The sequence below is a fragment of the Primulina huaijiensis genome, chromosome 7 (assembly GCF_012295235.1).
Source record: "Primulina huaijiensis isolate GDHJ02 chromosome 7, ASM1229523v2, whole genome shotgun sequence".
Lineage (NCBI taxonomy): Eukaryota > Viridiplantae > Streptophyta > Magnoliopsida > Lamiales > Gesneriaceae > Primulina > Primulina huaijiensis.
Genome location: NC_133312.1, coordinates 6206031 through 6228299, shown reverse-complemented (window position 1 = coordinate 6228299; position 22269 = coordinate 6206031). Strand labels below are relative to the sequence as shown.

Below are 22269 nucleotides of genomic sequence, written 5' to 3'. Positions count from 1 at the left end.
TAGAACAAATGTCATAATTAGACAAAATAGTAAAATATTATTAAAATAAATATTGTTTTTATGCAGAATCAATAAAATTCTAGCCACAAGTTGGTTCGCTGAACATCTACTCTAACAAATTGTACTAAAGTTGCAATTTTTCCTTTGATTTCATGATTATCGCAAAGAGTTGTTGAATGCGCAACGACCGCCCTCTCCCAAGCCAATAAATGAGCTTGCGTGGAAGTTGGGAAGATTCGAGTACCACCATTGTTGTGAGTTATAGTTGTTTATCATAGAGATAAGTCATTCATATATCCATATATTAGGTATGCCTTGGTGTATAAACGAACATGATAGTTGTAATGAGATCAGTGGGATGATAGCAGCGGTTATGTCATGGCTTATGTCTGGGATTCGCCTGTGTATATGTATGAGAAGGAGAAGGGCAAGATAGCTGGTGTTCCGCTAGCATGCAGGCCTCCTATCCCTATCCCTATCTATTTGCACAATATTTGATTTGCGGGCGTGTCAGGTGCAAAATTGCACCGATTTGTGTGAAAATGAGAAAATCTAACTTCTAAATATTCAAGCAACGTGAATTCTAAATTCGACCGTCAGTTCTAGTCTCCTAAAACAAATGCAATGCCAAAATAAAGAAAACTATTGGAAATTGATGCAAATAATCCCCTGACATGATTTTGAATTTACAAAACTGTAAGAATTCATCAAAAACTTGAAAAATATAATAACTGGTTGCTGAAATCTAAAGCGAGAAAACGTAGAGTGCTAGGAATATACTGAAACGATTAAAAACTAGTGCTTGAAGATTGAATTTTTGTAGAGAGTTTTTTGTAGATTTTTGTCTGTGTAGAGTTGAGTTGTGTGTAGAGTCTCATGTGTTTGCCGATCCTTTCATTTTCTTCACTGTGCGGTTGCGTGCGGTTTCTTCTCCACTCCCTTATTATCTTTTCCTATACGTTCCACGATGTCCTCCTATATGCACGCTCTTTGGCTCACTCAAATCAATTTAAATTACTAATGGGTTTTGTTTTTTACTTTTGAGCTTGGGTTTGTTTATTTTTGGGCCTAATTAAAATATTGCCCCAACAAATGTCCCCCGCAAGCATTGGCCCATTGGGCCAAAATGCTTGTATATGAGCCCAATTTTAATTCACTTCGTAATAACCCAATTGATTTTTGTGAATTGGGCCACTTGTAATGGGCCAAGAATGTAGGTAGCCCATTTGCCCACTCTTTCATTTCAAATTTCAAGTGCCCGCTCTTTCTCATCACTCCTCAGCCTTCTCTTTTCTCTGTCGTCCTTCTCTCCTCCTCATTAGATCCCCTTTTCACAGAACAAGGGTATGTCTTTTAAAGTGCTGTTAAATTTCTCCAAAGATGCATTTTTCTCTTTCACCAGTATCTTCATTTTTTCTTCAGGTTCAATCTTTGATTGAGCAAGGCGACGTTCTCATGGATTCAATTCCAGCTATTGTTGCTCAACCTAAGCTGTAATGGCCATATCTCTTCTCTAACAAAATGTTTTTCTCTTCTTCGTAAGCCACTACATCCATGCTTGAGATGTCTTCATCGGGTTCACACATTTATCAGTATCATATTGCCTACTTTTCTCGTCATCAACGAGAAGTTCATACGCATCCTGGATCTTTATAAATCGGTGGACTCCCCCACTACTGTAGGCTTACTCCCTTGGCAGCCTTTTACAGTTCCAGTAAATATAATGGCTCTAAGAAAAGATGTGGATTTGCTGCTTCGTATGCTTTAAGATCGAAAACAAATGAATTCTTTCCAAAGTTAATAGTTCTCTTCACTCTACCTTTGAATAGCATATGTGGGAAACTAAGGACCCTTGACATCTTTATGAATAGTTCTTACTACAACATTGTTTCTTGTGTATCACAGTTTATACCATCTCCCACTGTATCACCAGCTGAGAAAGTTGGGCCAAATGTCTGTCCCTTTCCACCTCCATGATATCCATAACTATTTGTTTCTCATCCCGGCAGGTGACAGAGTTTGAAAGTAGAAGTGGTGAATCCGATGGCAATTTTCCTCTTAGACCTGCATTCTTCACTAAGATCTCAAAATAATAAACCAGCTGCTTCCTTGGTACGGCGCGATTCGTTGCACGACTCTGACGTCGTGTCCATGTAAATTAACGCTTGGATACAATACCGAAAGCTTGTTGGGTCCTACCAACGAAAACCCACTGGAGCTCTTTACTGTATCTAGCGTAGTGGGAGCCTCTTCACCATCCTCGTCAAATTCAGATTTACTTTCCGGGGGTTAGGGAAGTGTTGTGCCAAACCTGGAGGGAGTAGGATCCAGTAAAATCGTTGGGCAATGGCAATTGATTTTGTGAAGTTGTTGCAGACATTCTATGAAGGATGAGTTAAGACTGCCATGGAGGAAAGATGGGAATCTTCGATGGAGAAATCAAGAATAAAACTTAATGCGAGGTATCTTGAAGATTAGGGCGAGAATAACTTTCATTGTTCCTATGTTTTGTATATGTCTTTGGCATGTTTGCTTCTAACAGGTATCACTGGATTGAGGTTGGCCATGGGTTAGCCTCAATTCCCTGGTGCACTTGACACTTAAGCATTGGTGTTATTTGGGGTATCTTGCAACACAGGTACCTCTCAACTCTTATGTGCCCTTACGTGCTCTTACATGTTGCATCCGCTCAAGACGACTCCCTTGTCCCTAGCATTTATGCATTGCACTTCAGTCGGACCCCTCTCCCGCATACACGTATATGCATTTGCACTTCATTCGGACCCCTTTCCCGCATACACGTTTAATTGTTCTTGCGTGCGGTGATTTCGCTTTATATTTTGTTGACTGGTAGTTTGGTGTTGTGGTTGTTGGGTGATGGATGTGAAACGAAGGTGGATTTGTACGGGGTGTAGTGTATTGGATGTTGGGAAGAAGTTTTTATTCGTTCTTAATCCATTTAACCCAACTCATTTCAATAGCTTCAATCAGAACCATATGTTGGCTTAAAACTCCCCACTCGACATCATTTCCTCTCTTCATTCTCTATCGAAACATAATGGATCCAATATGACAAAAGTGGCCTACTGGCCAACTTTAATTAATCTTTCTCGTTTTTTACATCATAACCATCAAACATTTACATTAGTGGCCCGACGGCCTACTTAAAACAAAATTTTACAACATGAAGCTAAAAATCGTCCAAAAATGCCTGGATAGCCTATTTCTATACCAAAGTCCACTTCTGGTTCCTCTCGGGGTTCTCATAACGCCCTCGTTTTCTTCTGCTCTTCTTTTGTTACTCGTTGTTCCGCTCGGTGAGCTCAACTCCCTGCTCGAGGTATTTCTTTCTTGCCATATTCCAAGTGGCCGGAAGGCCTACTTCATGGTTGTCACTGCACATGCAAACAACCAATTTATATAATGGCGGTACGGTCTACTTCACCATGATTTCTCGTACAATAAGAACATTAGAAATATCGACCGAATGCATATATAATAAGTGGCCATAAGGCAGACTCCTTGCTGAAACAAAGGGCCTTCAAAATAATGAAAAGGCTTACTGTCCCACTTTCTCCGATCAATCTTATTGTTTAAACATAAACAACATATATTTATTTTAGTGGCCCTAAGGCCTACATCACATGACATCTTGAAATAAAGAACTAAACCCATACAAAAGTGGCCCTAAAGGCCAACTCCCCGCTGGATATCAGTCTTTCTGTTCGCCTCACTCGCTCGCTTTTTCTACTTCTTCCCTCATACTTGGAAAATACGGCTTGAGATACTTGCCGTTTATGCATCTCTTGTGTGGATGACCATCTAAACTTGACAGCCAATATGCATTTCCGTCTAACACCTTAATGTACTTTGAATGGTCCCTCTCAGTTGGGAGACCATTTGCCCAGCTCCCTATCCTTTGTTCCTAATGGCAGTATGGCCTTCCACACTATTTCCCCTTCATGGAAGCTTTTCTTGTTAACTCTTTTGTTGTAGATTCTCACAACCTTCTGTTTCTGTAACAACAGAGCATTGTATGCTTGGATTCTCAGCTCGTCTAGTTCTTCTAACTCCATGATCATTGCTTCATTATAATGTTCAAGGGAAAGTTCATTTTGTCTTGCCACTCGCATTGATGGCACCATGATCTCTAATGAGAGCACTGCATCGTGGCCAAAGGTAAGGGAAAAAGGGCTCACTCCAGTGGCGGTCCTCTTGGATGTTGTGTATGCCCACAAAGTTTCTGATAATAGCCGTGGCCAATCCCTGGGATTCTCTTCCATCATTTTCTGTAGAATCTTTATCAAAATTTTGTTCGATGCTTCGGCCTGTCCGTTGGATTGTGGGTAATGAGGGGATGAGTTTATCAATTTGATTCCATAGTCTTCTGCAAATTCCCTCATATCTGAGCCCGTGAACATAGTTCCCTGATCCGTGGTCAATGACTCTGGAATTTCAAATCTATGAATAATATTCTCTTTCACAAAGTTAATGACATCCCCTTGCTCCGCTTTCTTCAAAAGCACTGCTTCTACCCATTTGGTGAAAAAATCTGTAGCCACAAAGATGAATGAGTGGCCTTTAGATGATGCGGGGTAGATTTTCCCTATTAAGTCCATCGCCCAGCCCTTGAACGGCCATGGTTTGACAACGCTGTGAAGCTCATCCGCCGGAATTCTTTGGATGTTCCCATGTTTCTGACATGGTTGGCATCCCTTAGTATGTTTGATGCAATCTTTCAGTATGGATGGCCAATAGTAGCCATACCTCCTTATCAACCATCTCATCTTTACTCCAGATTGATGCGCTCCACATACTCCCTCATGAACTTGCTTCATGACCTCTAAAGCCTCTGGAAAACCTATGCATTTGAGGAGCAAACCATCCAAACCTTTCCTGTACAAATCTCCCTCTACTAAGACGTAATTCAGAGCTCTCATTTTTAAACCATGTGGAATATCTCTCCCGGTTGATTCTAACACCTGTTTTATGTCATCCCTCTAGTCACCAGCTAAGTTTATATCCAAGTTGAGCGTGTCTACCTGAATTCCCCTTTGCTGGATTGAAGGGTGGTTTCTCTTCTGGATCAACACATAGCCTGTGTGTAAGTTCTGGAGACATCTTCAATCCCGAAGCAACCTGTGCCAACTCATCAGCCTCTCAATTTTCTTGTCTTGGGACGTGTACTAATGACACTTCCTCGAAATCATCTAGAAGTTGGGATGTCGCGGTATAGTATGGAGCCAAGGACAAACTTGTGCATTTGAACTCCCCTGACAACTGTTTGAGTACTAGCTGAGAATCCCCTGATATTAACAATTCCCTCGCCCCTAAATCTTTCAGAATTTCCAATCCAATGACCAGTGCTTCGTATTCCGCCTGATTGTTGGTGCATGGAAAATCCAAATTAAAGGATAGAGCGGTTTTCACACCTCTTGGGGAGGTGATCACAATACCAGCTCCGGCTGCTGTTTCTGTACTCGATCCATCGAACTTCAATTCCCATGGTCGAAATTCCACTCCACAAACTGGAAAACCAACCTGCTCTCCAATAGGCTCATCAAGTGAAGGGTGGTCAGCTAAAAAATCGGCTATAGCTTGGCCTTTTACTGACTTTTGGGGGTAGTATGTCAATGTAAACTCGGCCAATGCTAAAGACCACTTACCAATCCGCCCAGAGAGGATTGGTCTGTTAAGCATATATTTAATCAAATCGGTTTTAGCCACCACAAACACTCTTGATTGAATCAAATAATGTCTCAACTTAGTACGAGCATAATACAGTGTTAAGCACAGCTTCTCAATTACAGAATATTTCACCTCTACTGGTGCGAGGAATCTACTCAAATAATAGATGGCTTGCTCATTTTCTTCGTGATTATTTTGAACTAGTAAACATCCAATTGATTCATGAGCAGCAGAGATGTATAATTTAAGGGGCATTCCACACCTGGGAGGCATAAGAACAGGTGGGATAGATAAATATCTTTTGATCACATCAAAAGCTTTCTGATGCGACTCTTCCCATTTGAACTCCCTGCTGTCTTTGAGCTTCAACAGCTGTGAAAACTCCTTCGTCTTCCCTGCAAGATTAGAAATAAAACGTCTCAAGTAATTTACTTGCCCAAGGAAGCGTTGCAACTCTTTCTTGTTTCTAGGCGGATTTGCTTCCATAATAGCTTTGGCTTTGTCTTTATCCACTTCAACTCCCCTCTGATGTACCAGAAATCCCAAAAAGTTTCCAGCTTTCACACCAAAGGCACATTTTAATGGATTTAACTTTAACTTATGTTGCCTTATTCTTTGGAAGCTCTTCCTCAAGTGTTCAATGTGATCGGCAGCTTGTTTGGATTTCACAACAATAACGTCTATGTATACTTCAATATGATGCCCTATCATATCATGAAAGATTGAGTTCATAGCCCTTTGGTATGTGGCCCCTGCGTTTTTCGGCCCGAATGGCATGACAAGCCACTCAAACGTACCAACAGCTCCTGGACATCTGAATGCAGTTTTGTGAGTGTCACTTTCTGCTATTTTCATCTGGTTGTAGCCCGAGAATCCATCCATGAAAGATAACAGCTCATGCCTAGCCACCGAATCAATCAACATATCAGGTATCGGCATTACGTACACATCTTTGGGAGTTGCACAGTTAAAGTCTCGGAAGTCAATGCATATTCTGATCTTGCCATTCTTTTTCATGACTGGCACAATGTTCGAAAGTCATTCGGTATATCTGATTGGCTTTATAAACTTGGCCCTCAACAGTTTCTCGACTTCCTCTTTTACTTTCAACTCGACTTCTTTTGACATGCGACGAGATGGCTGTTGAAATGGCTTGAAACCAGCTTTGAGTGGAAGTCGGTGTTCGACCAATTTCCGGACCAACCCTGGCATGTCATCATAACTCCATGCAAAACAATCTCTGTATTCTTTCAGCACACTGATCAGATCTTGCTTCAACTACTCTTCCAGTAGCTTGCTCACATAAACTACTTTTGGATTCTCCCGCTCCCCCAAGTTAATCTCTTCCAATGGGTCTTGCACTTCGTGTTGGCCATCTTCTATTTGAGATGGCGCCATCAACAATTCATCAACTTGGAGCTCATCCTCTTCGTATTCTTCTTCTTGAACAACCTCAGTTCCATAGGTGTCTCATGCTTCCTCTTTCCTTAATTTGTCCAGGACTTGCTGCACATGCGCCTTCCATATGGAGGTTGCAGCTACCTCCTTTTCTTTTTGGTTCAAGTCAATCATCAATCTCCCCAATCAGCGGCTGAATTATCGGCCTAGGCGGCACGATAACAGTAGACTTGAGGATTCTTTCTAACACCGAGCTTGGAGTTGGCGTTTGCATGTACAATGGATTTTCTTTCTTGCTATTGCTACGAATTTTGATAGGCCCGAAATCCCCATTGTAATATCTGGCCTCCACTGCACTTGCACTTGTTTGGAACGGCTGTCCATCCGCTTCTACAACCTCCACATCATCTCCTTTCCAAAATAACAACAGTTGGTGCATTGAGGATGGGATGCACTGGTTTGCATGAATCCAATCTCTGCCTAACAACGCTTGGAAGTTGGCGGAGGAGTTTACCACGAAAAATGCACATAAAGACGACATGCTCCCTACAGTAACATCAGCGGAGAATGCCCCAATGGTCTTGGTGGTTTCCCCGGTAAACGCAACAACAGAAACCTCAGTAGGAATCAAATCTTCTTCAGTTTTGCCCAAATTTCTTAACATTCTTACTGGAAGAACATTCACAGCTGAGCCATTGTCAATCAAAACCCTAGACACTGGTTTCCCATTGACATGGGCCTTGATGTACAACGGCCTTCTGTGCTTGGTCATGGCCAGTGTAGGCTTTTCAAGTATCACCTGTTTAGGCTTATTTGGGTGATCTCTCTTTATAATCACTCTTGAACTCCCTTCAGGGAGTTTATTTGCATGCTCTTCCTTTGGCACTGACTATTGGGACGTCAACTCCCCATTCTCTTCTTCTATCAATTTAAACCTCTCTGGTAGTATCACCACTCCTGTGGCACAATCCACAGTGATGTGAAACTCTCCACCGCAAAAATTAATTGTTTTTTTTCGATCATCCTCTTCGCTTAACAAATCATCATCATCCTCTACAAACTTATCCTCAGTCGCCGATCTTCCAAACTTGGATTTACTCCCCACTGGATTCCTGAAGACTGGAACATCAATTTTGGGTTCATTTCTCAACTTAGCGGACTCCTCTATTCTTGCAATAGCTCTTTCCCTCAACAGCCGTCTCTTTTGAGTCCTAGTCGGTGTCCTAGGGAACTTTTTGTGTTGGGCCACCCTCCAAGACTCACTGACCTCCCCTCTAGCTGGAAGGACGTACCTGGGCCTTGGTATTCTGCTTTCGATCATTTTTCCTTTTGAGATTTCATATGCACGCCGCTCTCTGCCTTGATCAGCTGATATTTTCCTGGTTTCCACCCTTCGTGCCTCAACTTCATATGCATTTCTCATGTCCGAATACCTTTGGCGCTGATCGCGAGATGACTCCCCTCTAAACCATTAACTCTCCACCACTGGTCTTTCAAGGAAATGTTGGTTCCTCGGCCTAGAGGCCGCGGATTCGCCAACATTTCTGGTTACACGCTGCTGAACTGTTCTTAGTCGATCGGTATTATACCTTCCAGTGGCTTCATACAATTGACCCTTAGGGATCCAGCATTTTTTTATTATTCGGTCTTTCACTGCAAAGGATCGGCTTCTTTTCTCATTGAGAAGATCTCTCAAATCTGTCACATTCACATTGACCAAAGCTACTGGGGGAAAAAATCTACCGCCATAGACTCCTGTTTGTTAGGGAACTTCACGACTCCCTTGTTAATCCTGTCTTACAAAATGTTCTTGAACGCCCAACAAGACTTAGTAGCATGATTGTAGGAGTTGTGGTACTTACAATACTCTCGTCCCTTCAGCTCTTCGGTGGGTAGCATCCTGTGATCAGGTGGGAATGTGATGAATTTTTCTTTTACCAAGAAATCAAAAACTGCCTCGGTCTTTGACACATCAAATGTATATTGCATGTCTTTGGGGAGTTGGGAGCTGTTCTTCTTTTCAGGTTCTGTTGGCTTCTTTTTTAGCTGGGGAACTGTGCAAGAACCAGCTGATCAAATCTCTGCCAATGCCACATCTTCCACCTCTTGATAATAAGACCCCATAGCAGTTTCCTTCTTGTACGACTCTTCCCGCAATAGTTTTTCGTATCCAGCCACTTTGGCAGCTAGCTCAAAGAAATCCTTGAACTCCATTCCTTGGAATTTCTTCCTTAATTCAAAATCCAGTCCTTTTTGTGCAATCTTCACGAACTCGGTCTCAGGTAGAAACACCTTGCATCTATTCTTCATCTTTTTGAACATGTCGATAAAAGACTCCACAGATTCTCTTTTCTTTTGGGTTACTCTAGACAAATCGGCAATACACACTTCTGGCTCTGTTCTATAGAATTGGATGTGAAATTGTCTTTCCATCTCTTGCCAACTCATCACTGAATTTCTGGGGAGTGAGGCATACCATGCAAATGCAGTCCCTGTGAGAGAATTTGGGAATAGCCGCAACTTTAAATTGTTGAAGTTCTCCAGGTTGGCTAATTCCCCGCACTGGATAGTAAACCTGGCTATGTGTTCCATGCTGGACTGGCCATCCTCCCCGGAGAATAAACTGAAATCATGAACTCTATAACCCCTTGGGTACGATTTATTCACGTCTATGTAGTCTGGATAAGGTTTGTGGAACTCTGTGCGGCCTATCTGTCTCAAAGCCGGCCCATATAGCTCTTGAACAGCCTCTCTCACCATTTTTGGATCAATACCGTGGATGTTCCGAGCTGGGAGTTGTTGGTGGTAGTAATTTGCTCCCCGAGCTTGAAACCCTGCATTTAAACCAATATTACCTCCCGGGAAACTTCCATCCGCTCCCTGATAATCTATGTGTGACATATCCTCATAAGCTCCTGGTTGATACAGAGGATTTGTCACGCTGTACGCCTGAGTAACAGGCTGCTTCGAGCTCCCCACTCCATGAGCTCTTGGATATGGCTGAGCCCTTCCTTCTAAGGTTTCTTCTCTCTTGTGAGGTGGTGTATACCTTCGTTCTGGTTGATTCAGGAGAGTGAACTCCGGGCGGCGAGGATCGCCAGCCTTTGAGTTTCCAACTCCCTGGTCGAATTCATGAACTTGGTTGCTTCCTTGACCAGTCTCTTTGACAGTGGTATTTTGCTCTCCTTGAAGAGACTGATTTGGTTTAATCAAAATGGTCTTCAAACAGTCGGTCATCGCCTTAGACAATGCCAGTGAGATTTCCTCAATCTTTATAGCAGTAAGTTCTTCCATCACCTTGTTTGATACTTGGTCGTACGTAGCAGGAATATGCAGATCCACTTCTTCAGCCTGTGGTTCAACAGTAGGTTGCTCTGGCTGTGGAACCTGAGTTCCCTCTTGATTAGCTAGAGACTCCCCGCTCTCCTGAGTGACGTTTTCTTTTCTTCTTGGCGGCATAGTGATGTCCCACTGGGCGTGCCAAAAATATGTTTGCACAATATTTGATTTGCGGGCGTGCCAGGTGCAAAGTTGCACCGATTTGTGTGAAAATGAGAAAATCTAACTTCTAAATATTCAAGCGACGTGAATTCTAAATTCGACCGTCAGTTCTAGTGTCCTAAAACAAATGCAATGCCAAAATAAAGAAAACTATTGGAAATTGATGCAAATAAACCCCTGACATGATTTTGAATTTACAAAACTGTAGGAATTCATCAAAAACTTGAAAAATATAATAACTGGTTGATGAAATCTAAAGCGAGAAAACGTAGAGTGCTAGGAATATACTGGAACGATTAAAAACTAGTGCTTGAAGATTGAATTTTTGCAGAGAGTATTTTGTAGATTTTTGTCTGTGTAGAGTTGAGTTGTGTGTAGAGTCTCATGTGTTTGCCGATCCCTTCATTTTCTTCACTGTACGGTTGCGTGCGGTTTCTTCCCCACTCCCTCATGATCTCTTCCTATACGTTCCACGATGTCCTCCTATACGCACGCCCTTTGACTCACTCAAATCAATTTAAATTACTAATAGGTTTTGTTTTTTACTTTTGGGCTTGGGTTTGTTTATTCTTGGGCCTAATTAAAATATTGCCCCAACACTATCCCAATCCTTATAGCTTAAGTTTAAGATGAAGTGAGGTTAATCATACTGTAAATGCTCATAGAATCTATATGTTGAACTCAAATTGTATTTCGAATAAAAACTATGAATTTCTTGCACGAGCTAGCCGATTCGTATTCTGTTTGAGCTAACTGTATATCTATTTTTTGTTTTTATTTTCTCGACCAAAATCAACAAATTAAATAAGTATTCTTCAGGGAAAGTAAATCTGGCACAAAATGCTTTAGGAAGTTAAAAGATGGACTATAAGAAAATAGCTATAATAATTTTATTAATTTCTTGTAAATATAAATGGGTTCGTAAGCATTTCTCCCAAGAATAATCTAACCCACTACTTTGTTTCTCATACTGAACTTTAAGTATCAGACTGCATAATATTTTGAGAAATTTTAACGAGATATGATTTGTTCGTCTCTGTCAAATTAGTACTTCATATTTCTATGCCACGTAAGGTTAAAGTTGTAAGTATTGATTATATTCTTTATGAATGCTGTTTCATTCACCTCACAAAATTTTAAAAAATAGTCACAAAATGAAATAAATTAAATAAAACTAGAACTGTGTTGAAAGGTCAAAATAAACCAACAACTAAAACATATGTAGTCAAAAACAAAAACATAATAAATTAAAACACAAAATTATATACAAGAAGTTATGTTTAATCCTATTTCAGTATCGGTTCCATCTCCCATCACGTTGGGGACCAGGGGGTAGCTGATGGGTCAGCCACCCGCCACTTGAAGGTGAACCCGGCTGCTGGCTCGGCATGTCAACCATACGTTGACTTGGCAGGTGAACCTGCAACGGCGGCTTGTGGCTTTGAGCCACCAGATATGGCTGGCTGTGCAGCTGATCTGGCAGTTGCGGCTGCCACTCAGGAATATCATCGTCGTCATTCCATGGTTTAATGATACCGAGGGTCCTATCATCTACCAAGCTCCTACTCGGTGCACCACCACCACTTTGTCCATATTTTTTAATAAGCTCTCTAACTTGATCTACTGAACGCTGAGTAGAATTCACGCCACGATCATGCAAACCTTGTGGCAAAATCCGGGCCACTGATGGGTTCAAATGCCCAGAAAAATTGAACTCCGGCAAGTCATCATCGATTTTTGCTGCTCGGGCAGAAGACATCAGGCCAAACCCAGGTGGTATATCGTCATCCTCACCGGGTTGAGGCATTAGAGCGGGACGTTCAACTTTGGTTGAAGCGGATGTGAAAGCTCTAGTCTCCGCATTAACGTTAACATTAGATGAATCTTGCATCTTCTTAGGAGGGTCGAAAGATTGTTTTTTCAAGCTGTGTTTGTTGAATGAAGATGAGTTATTAGGTGATACTATGCTGCTTTTATGAGCCTTTCTCCACACAACTACACCAATTAATAGTCCATTTTCGATAGTATTATCAGTCTCGGATTGTTTCATGGGTATGTGTTCATTAATCATATTGGTCATTTTTGAGGTCGGAGGGCATAGATAAAGCTCGACGCCAGCAGATGTTTCCGCATAACCCAGCCTCTCGTCCGCAGCAAATGAATCGATAGCCTTTCATATAGAATAGAATTCACGTCACAAAATTAAACGATAACACTTGGCGTAGCCCACATAAATTTAAAATAACGTGGAATGGGAAGTAATGTTGTTACCTCAGAAAGGCTGGAATGCGGAGTTTTAGATGATTTGTCCCCCAAAACAAACTGCAGAACCTGAAGATAAGAGTAGTTTGATTAACGAATTCAACAAGCAAAATGGACATTTTAACGGTAACCTAGCTTTAATGCTTGAAGATGGATTCTTTACTCGTTTTTCTTTCGAAATAACATTTTAAGATTTAAGACGTCATTCACAACGCATATTCGGAATTTTCACGTTCTATGATTCAATTCTTGTAGTGAGCTCAACTATGTAAGGGTTAACTTTCAGAATAACCATTGCTATCCAATTGACAGAATTTTAAATTGGACTGAAACGACATCAAATAACAATGGTAGTTCCATATTTAGACGATTACGCACAAAACAGAAAAAAGAAAAAGAAAGAACGTAACCTACTCGACATTTTGAGTACTGCCCCATTGAATCACAAGCAAACGCTTGCATCAACATTTTAAATTAATCAAAATAGCAGCACCAAAAATATTCGCTGCGAATCAAAAGATTTAAACACCAGCTGCATATATTAGCTTTACTTCTTTTGTGTCAACAAAGACCATGTACTCACCAACATTTTATATGATAATTTATCTTATAAGGACTTGTGTACCAAAGGATTTTGCATTGTGAAAATGATAAACGATGTCAAAAGAAAGATCGCACCACCTTGTGTCCTAGTTCAAATTGTTTCTAGCAATATTTCAGAAACTCGAGGTTAACATTATAATCTAATTCTCTCTTTTGCTTAAGCATATACTTCTTTTGAATACGTATAACATCGTCACCGATCAAAAATCCAGAAAGGATGCAAGCTGCAGAAAAATCTTTATCCTGAACTAGCCATTTTGCAAAGTTTCGATCCAAACTGCTGTTGTACATCCACATTCCACACTAACACTAGATAAACAACACTACACATGACCAATAAGAGGCCATGTGGATTAATACGAAAACAGAAGGCCAAAGTTAAGAAAAACAGGTGGTACAGATTAGTTGCAGAGAAGAGGAAGAAAAGGCATCGGTATACCATGACTGCACGAGTTCGAGACATAGGGAGCTCTCGAAGGAATTTTTCAAATGAGTCAAGTCTAACTCGTCCCTTGATCTCAAGAGAGGCGGGCCACTCCTTGGTAGATGTCTTCTCACCACTGTTGACAGAAACGAACAAATGAGGGAAAGCAATGAAGTACATAAGTACATTAACTTTCTTGATAACTTTAGAAGAAATTTATGATCAAACATGCATGTCAGTATTGATCTGCATGACAATTACAAACACAAGGCAACTGAAGAAGCGAAAAAGAGAAGAATCAATTGTTTATCAGTACAAACACAATGCAACTGAAGAAGTGAAAAAGAAGATAATCAATTGTTCTAACAGTAATTGGTCACAAATTTGTTCGCTGGGTATCTAACACATACCAAATTTGCAAAAACTTGCATATTCTAGTATATAAATCACAATTCCTTTCACCATAACTAAAGATAGGCCACAATATGAACTCATCAGCAATCTTCAGACACTACAGAAGGATGGGACAAAGAGAACTCAACTAAAAGCTTAGCTTACTGTAAAGGAAAAGAGTCATAACTATAGTAATACACAATCTAAGATTTAGAGTCTGACTGGCTAGACTCATTTCATGTATCTTATGCACTTAAAGAATATATAAAATATTTCAAAACTTATAGGTTCTCAGATTTTATCATATTTTAAAATTAAGCTTTCAAAACATATGATAAAATGAGATTTTGTAGAAGGAAAAAAACTGAAAGGGAAGAGGAATAAAATAACCGATAAAAGAATTGATATAATGACAAAAATGGATTTGAAGATAATTCAGAAAATAAAAATAAGATTTGAGATTATTTAGAATAGAACTACTTACTATTATCTTAAATTAAATTGGTACGATCTTCACTCTTCTAAAAAGATTTTATAAGATCTTAAATTTTTTCACAAAAATCTTGCTTCGAGGACTTTCAAATAACTTATAAGCTAGCCAAAAAGGCTCTTATTTCTACACTGAAAATAAGTTTAAAATGGGTAAATATTGGACAACAGCACAGGTAACTTGAATCACGCAAAAATTACTTTCAAATTAAATTCATGCAATTTGCGATAAAACTCCAGTATGTAGCATAGCAACATAAAAATAACACAGCATGAATCAATGGTCACTATTTAGGCTGTCCACCTATAAAATATCAAACCTTTGAAATATGCCACCAACATTGATTGACGTTGATATATTTAGCTGAAGTATGCCCTCCCAGATGTAGCTAACCCTTGATGCATAACTAGGAAGATATTTTTGCTTTGCAGGACTCTCACTTGACTTATCATTCATAACTTCGAGTTTCTTGACAACATCTGAATTTTTGGTAGAAGCATCCTTTGGAGAAACTGAAGCATGATCAGGAGCCCGAGAGTTGACAACCACCTTGGGGCTTTCTTTGTGTGTCACGAGGGTCTTATGTGTAGCGTCTGGAGATAAATTCTCAAAAGGAGGTTCAGAATTTAAAGACTCCATGAATTCATCCAGCGAAACAATTGGAGGTAGAAATTCTGCATCCTTCAATTCATCAACCATCATTCCTTGCATTAAATCAGTCCCATCAGTTGGAATGATCAGGCTACCTGAAAAATCTTGATTTTTTGAACTCTTCTGACCTGCAGCATTTTCTTTATCTTTAGGACTTGCCACTGAAGGAGGAGTTTCAATCTTCTTTTGTGGATGAGGTTGTGTCAATACAGTATTTCCACCAGAAATCTCTGCAGAAATTCCATCATCACGCTCAATTTCTAATTGATATTCACCCTTGTGTGTTTTCTTAACCAAACGTCTAATATCAACTTCTGTATCAGGCAAAACTACCATTTGGGCCATCTCTTCTGCTTTTGCCATGCGCCACTCTGATAACTCCTTGGAAGCAAGCTCTTCTGCCGACATTGAGCACAATTTCTCAGGAGATATTTCACCAGACATGACACGTTCTCTCAGTTCTGGGTTATTACGATCTTTCAGATTGAACAATAGAGACCTGCCCTTCTCTTTGTACTTTTTGTTCACACCACCAAATAGTTTAAACAGTTCGGATTCGATTTTAACAGCCACATTCTCCGGTGTTGGCATTTCTACAACACTCCCGTCACTGTGACCCATAATTATTAACTCTTCAACAGGCTTGAGCTTTTCTGAAGTTTGAGCCTCCAGTCCTTCCCTCATCTGGACATCAAAGTCGAATGCCCAAGAAAGTCCATTTCCCCGTAAAAGGTCATCTTTAGCGAAGAAACTATCACCAAACGGAATGTCCTCATCGGGTAAAATGGTGCCATACTGGAAATCCTGAAAAGCCTGATCATCACGCCCTCTGTTTCCACCTGTAGGGAGCTCATCAGATAACACTCGACAATCACTGGTTGCGCCGACTACATCTGATCCTTTTAATGAAAAATCCCCAGAAATACAACCTACAACAAGCCCTTTTGTAGCCAAATTGGATTCAGAAACTTTTGAATCCACGGGCATCTGAGGCATATTGGGTGAATTAATTTGGTCTTCCTGGGTATTCAAAACCTTGAGTTTGCTCATATCCACAACAGATAATGCAGCACTTAAAGATTCCCTCATTTTGGACCTTACAGCTTCAAATCCATCCTTGCCAGTTATCGATTTGTTTTGCATCAGTTTTTTATCCACCAAGGGTTGAGCTCGCAAATCAGGAGCCACCAACTTTGACTGAATTGTTGAAGTTCTCCTTTGGGGTGCTGATGGCTGAAGAAGTCTTGCTGAACCAACATGAGCTCCCATGTGTGATTGACGCTTGCTAGGTGGCAGCGATTGCTGTCCAGTAGAATTGCTCATAAGAGGTTCCGGTTCCAGATCAGCCTTTCGTTTAACTGGCAAAAATGCCTTGCCTCCAGATACATGACCTACCATGTTCGACATCAAAATTGGGCTTGATACCGGATTATAACCTGAAATTTCATTTTGTCCAACTTGGTTGTTTTGCATAACTGATGTATCAAACCCAGGATTATTTGGTACTGGCACCACCGAACCCATTTGCTCTTTTGACACGAAGAAAGGATTCGATACAGGATTATTCAACACATGACCTACCATTTTCATTTGCATGCCTGATACCGGTAAGTTCAGAGAGCTGGACGAATGCTCCATCTAAATCACCTTCCAACGAGATACAGGGAACTCAAACAATAGTGCGGGACACAATGGACTGGCTACTCAGCTCAAAATTGTATAAATTATTTGACACTCCAAGAGTTTACCTGCACAGGCAAGATTCAAATGTCAATGTCAATGGGGAAAAAAAAAGCTTTTAGCAAGTAAATTTATTACATTTCGTTCTTTGACTAACCCAACAAATCGATGAAGTTATCCATAATTTATATGCCAAAGAACAAACAATTAACATGGATAACATCGTGTATTTTAGAAAAAAATGACCTTAAAATATGTAACTAGAACTATACATTCTGTATCAACACTAACAATAAGAGTATATATAAAGAAGAATTGAGCCACTCAATCACCTAGGAAATAAAAACCATCATCAAATTCAACCATGACATGTTAATAGCCATGACATTCAGGAATCAGAAGTCACAAAAATTTAATTAGTTACACTTGCGATATCAGGCATAAGAATATAATTTGCAAAAGATGTGAACAAAATCTGACACACAGGGGCATGAATGCAGTAACTTCAATAAAAAAAAAAGCATAGAATCAATCTGTATCTATAGAGAAAAGTTCTCAAAGACACTAGGCGAGAATGTAATCATTATCCTGCAATGACAAAAATAACGTCTTTGCACATACAACATCAAGGAGGAGTTCTCAAGGAGACTAGGCGATAATGTAATCATTATCCAGCAATAACAAAAAAAACTTCTTTGCACATACATCAAGGAGGCCAAAGTGCAGAGCCAAACTAGTTCACGGAAAGGTCACTCATGGTACACAGATGTAAAAATAACCAAATCCATGTTTGGGAAAGCGTCTAACCATTTAACCATAAAAAAACCTGCGCCATAAAAATACAAACAAATAAAAATTAAAGAAAAATGAAAGCCATGGACTTGTACTTTAACATTTGACAGAATTTATCAAAACAAATCTGAATTTAAAAAGAGAAACCAACCAGTTTGTCTGATTAAAATATTAGTACTGTACAGAAGCAAAAATTAAATTAACAATCCAAACCAAATTATTCCAAAACTCAGATCAATTACAGTAAAAAAAAAAAAACTCCTTTTCAACAAAATAAATAGCGACAGAAATATTAAAATCTACTCGAACACTTCATTTCGATCATGTGAGCAATATCTGATTACCCAAAATAATTGAATTCCCAACCCAAAGCAAAAACTCAAAAAACATGCGAAAAGATTAAATCTTTTTAACCTTTTCGAAACCTCAAATCACAACCTCAATAATTAAAAGAATCTCATAACTCAAAACTATTGAAATAAACATCAATTCAATTATATGCAAAAATAAATATACTCCACTCTGATAACACAACAAAATCCACAAAGGTAAAACCTCATCTACAAAACATGAAGATAAGAATTTTACCGACCGATTGAAGAAATCTTGAAATCAAGTAGTAAACAGAAATGAGACTGCCGAGCCACAGAAAAATGAAACCCTAGAAAATCGGTGCACATATCGAATTTATATACAATATTTGGGGCAATTTGTAAAGACGCAAAATCGTCTGCTCATATATGCGTTATTGTGATAACGTTTTTAATAAGACTAACGACTTTTGATTTTAAACGAGAGAAACAAGATTACAAGAATCTGTGTGAAATCTAATAAACACGTGCAATATATTTTAAAATTGATTGAACAAATGCTGATTTGCTTTATTTACTAACTCTATTTCTAGATTTACACAATTATTTTGAATAATGTTGAAATTTTCAAATCATTTAATTTATTTTGTAGGAATATTGTATATTATCTTTATTCCAAATCTATATACCTGTTAGTTTTTTTAACAATTAAGCATATCATTGGAAAATTCAATTATGCAAACAGATTTTTATATTATTCTTGAGAGTTTTAATTATAGTATAAAAAAATGGTTGAAAATAGTTAATATTTTATAATATAATAATAATAATAATAATAATTAAATATATAAGTATATTAGTAAAAGAATAAAATAAATACTACTAAACAGATACACTTGATTATATATATTTGAGACGGTGTTTTTAGAATCGGACTGAACCAGTCAGTTCGACTGACTATATATGAAACGTTCATTACTCGTTTATCTTTAAAATGTACTAGAATTTTTTTCTTCAATTAAAATCAACTCACCAACTAATTATTTGAAAATCCAAAACCCAATTCAAAACATAAAAGCGTAAACCTAAAACTATCATTTTTCAAAATAAAGTGTAAGCATCTTTAATCCCCTCAAAACCACTCAAAAGAATCTTTAAAGTAATCTTAAATCATAAACATAATTACGGAAAACTAGCGACGGTACTCGGGTTGTGTGCACATCAGTCCAGCTAGTTCAACCATCAAGTCCTCCATCAACATCGTGCTCATCGGCATCGATCACACTTAGTGAATCTATTAACTCAGCAAACCTTAATCATGACAACGAGTAATACATATATATTCACAAGCAACAATAAAAATACTTTTAATCAATATAGCTTGTCATTAACATCAACTTTAAACATTTTCCTTTCATCATATACTTTTCTTTCCTTTCATCATATACATATGCATTTCCTTTTTTATTGAATTCAGATCCTTAATTGTGACTTTCGTATCAGCCGTAGGTCGATGGATCCATCTACGTATAAACATGGTATCAAGCGACGGGGACATCGGCGACACTCTCACCTGTCAACTGAGTATTGGCCTTACATATCATATATCATCGTATCATCTTATTAGTCACAATCAATTCACCTCCTTCAACTTTTCATATTTCTATCACTTATAAAAATTCATGCATATATAAATCATTTTTCTGTTAAACCAAGCATGCAACATGTCTTTTAAAATTAAAGTTTCATCATAAAATTCAATAAACATTTGAAATAAACATTTTAGCATTCATTACAACATTCAGGACAATGCTAGGACGTCTAACATTTTTCAGGTGTAAAATGATTGTTTTGTCCCTGAAACCCTAACTTTCCCAATTTATCCTTAGACCTTAAAACGATGACCCATATCCATCCAAACTTAACATGACACCTTAAAATACACCCATAAATATTTCTTAGACGTAAACTTAATCTCATCGACTAATTTCCCAATTCGTTTTTAAACTTAGACTTACATCCCGATTTTAACCCGAATCGACTCGAAACTTAACCAAATCTTACCAAACTTGAACCATAGCTTATTAATACTTAACCATACCATATACAACCCTAATCAAGCCAATTAAAACCTTTTAACATGCATGAACAGCTACTGAAAGTTTACCCCTATTTTTCGAAAACCCTAGCTTACTTGACATGCACCTCTTCGGCCCTAGCTCTCAACCAACAAGACCAGCCCCTATAAGTCCTTCCTAGGACCATGGCTGAAACCTAGAGAACATACTGGACAGAATTTAACACGCCTAGAAGTCGCAGCCCTCAAAGCCGATCGCCCCTAGCCATGCGCGCCCAAACCTTACGTCCCAACCCCTTTGCCTTTGAACTAGCCCTCGTGCAGCCACCCTAGGACCATCATAAAGCCCCTTAGATCTCATGGTCACGCCCTAACAGCAACTAAGAGCCGTGCCTCTCTAGTGAACCTTGGTCGAAACCCTAACCTCTTTTAACCCAAATTTTCGTTCACCTTTGTTACCCTCCATGTACAGCCTTTTCTAGCCCCTAAACCCTCTGTAATTCATCCTTTTTCATGCCCCTACCATCGCCGCCCCTTAGTGCATCATAAGCAAGAGGTTTAAAAAAAACCCTATTTTTTGTTATGTTTATGCCACAAAAATGAAAATATACAAAGTGTGTCATGTTTTTCATGCAATCATGTGTTAAAACATATAATATGATGTGAAAGATAAGTGAATGGAGATTAAAGTGTGCCTTTGCGTTTATTACGCACGAAAAACGACTTGTGATACGAGGAACGTTGGCGGAGAGGCGGGGGAAGAAGCTTGCTGAATTCTCCTTCAAATTCATGTGATTTGATCTCCCAAAATCGTGTGTGTGTGGTTGTGTTGCTGATGGAGAGTCCTTGTGTCTTTCTAGGGTGAGGGGCGTTTGTTTTGTGTGTGTAGGTAGGGTTTGTTAGCTTAATTTTGATATATAATACATGGTGCAAGCTTAAACCCATTAACCTAGTATAATAGGCCCATTAGATAATAGTTAACATATTTTGTTAAGGAAAGTTTATAAAAATATTAGCCGAATTCTCAAAAAAAAAACCCTTATTTTTTACAAAAATTGATTGTTGGTTTAAAATACGGCTCGGTGTGTAAAAACACCTCATTTTCGAACATACATATTAAAATATATCATATATTAAATAATTAAAAATAATCATTTAATAAAAATATTCTCTCTTATATGGTCATCAGTCTCCGTTCCTCGATCGCGTATCGAATAACCTTTAAAACACATTTTTATGCATTCTAATATAAAATTACCTTTTTAAACATGTAATCATGTACACCATATTTAATTCATGTAATTAAAACAATTTAATTAGCCATTTTCCAATTTTCTTAGATTTGAATGCAGTTGGGTTACGTTATCGCATTTTGGATCTTAAAATATATGTTTGGGACAGTGTTTTTAGAATCAGATCGGACTAGTCAATTCGAACGAAAACTGGTCTTGAGTTTGGTCCGGACAAGGCTCAAAAACTGTTTTACCGGTTACAATTATCAAAACTGATCAAGAACCAGTCGGACAGAAGGCAGGAATAAACAAGCCAATCTGCTTGGGTCATGGGTTGGGATATCGGTCAGCCAAATATTTTAAAAAAATTATTATATTATTTCAATTTTTATATATTTTTTATGAGTTTTGAAATGTTTATATACGGCGATGAGTTTTGAATGGTTTATATTATTTGTAATGTTTATTTTTATTGATAAATTTGAAATATTTATATTATTTATGTATGATTGTTAAATTTTTATATTATTTATAATGATTTATGTATGATTATCAGTTGATTACTTTTGAAATATTTATTTTATTTATAATAATTTATTAATGATTTCTTAAAAATATATTTTACTAATTTTTTTTAATTGGCTGGCCTTACTCGTAACCCATGGCGAGTTAGGTTGGGTTAAGGTTTTCCCAACATCTTAGTGGCGAGTTAACCTGTTTGACAGCTTTAGACAAATAGTATATATTTGGCTTAAATAAATCAGCAT

General features: G+C 38.5%; 1 protein-coding gene across 3 annotated transcripts; it reads right to left on the bottom strand.

Annotated features, from left to right (window-relative positions):
* Nucleotides 1–11772: 11772 nt before the first annotated feature.
* On the bottom strand, nucleotides 11773–18580 carry LOC140980604 (uncharacterized). Of its 3 annotated transcripts, none has more exons than XM_073446533.1 (5): nucleotides 18475–18580; nucleotides 15079–17158; nucleotides 13892–14012; nucleotides 12859–12918; nucleotides 11773–12757 (listed from the first exon to the last, which is right to left on the bottom strand). In XM_073446533.1, the coding sequence occupies exons 2-5, from the start codon at nucleotides 17046–17048 to the stop codon at nucleotides 11879–11881; spliced, it is 3030 nt and encodes a 1009-aa protein (XP_073302634.1). In that variant the 5' UTR covers nucleotides 17049–17158; nucleotides 18475–18580; the 3' UTR covers nucleotides 11773–11878. The 3 variants fall into 3 exon arrangements, with proteins under 3 accessions (XP_073302634.1, XP_073302635.1, XP_073302636.1); XM_073446534.1 differs by having other exon boundaries at nucleotides 18471–18546; XM_073446535.1 differs by lacking the exon at nucleotides 18475–18580 and adding an exon at nucleotides 17229–17253.
* Nucleotides 18581–22269: the final 3689 nt, after the last annotated feature.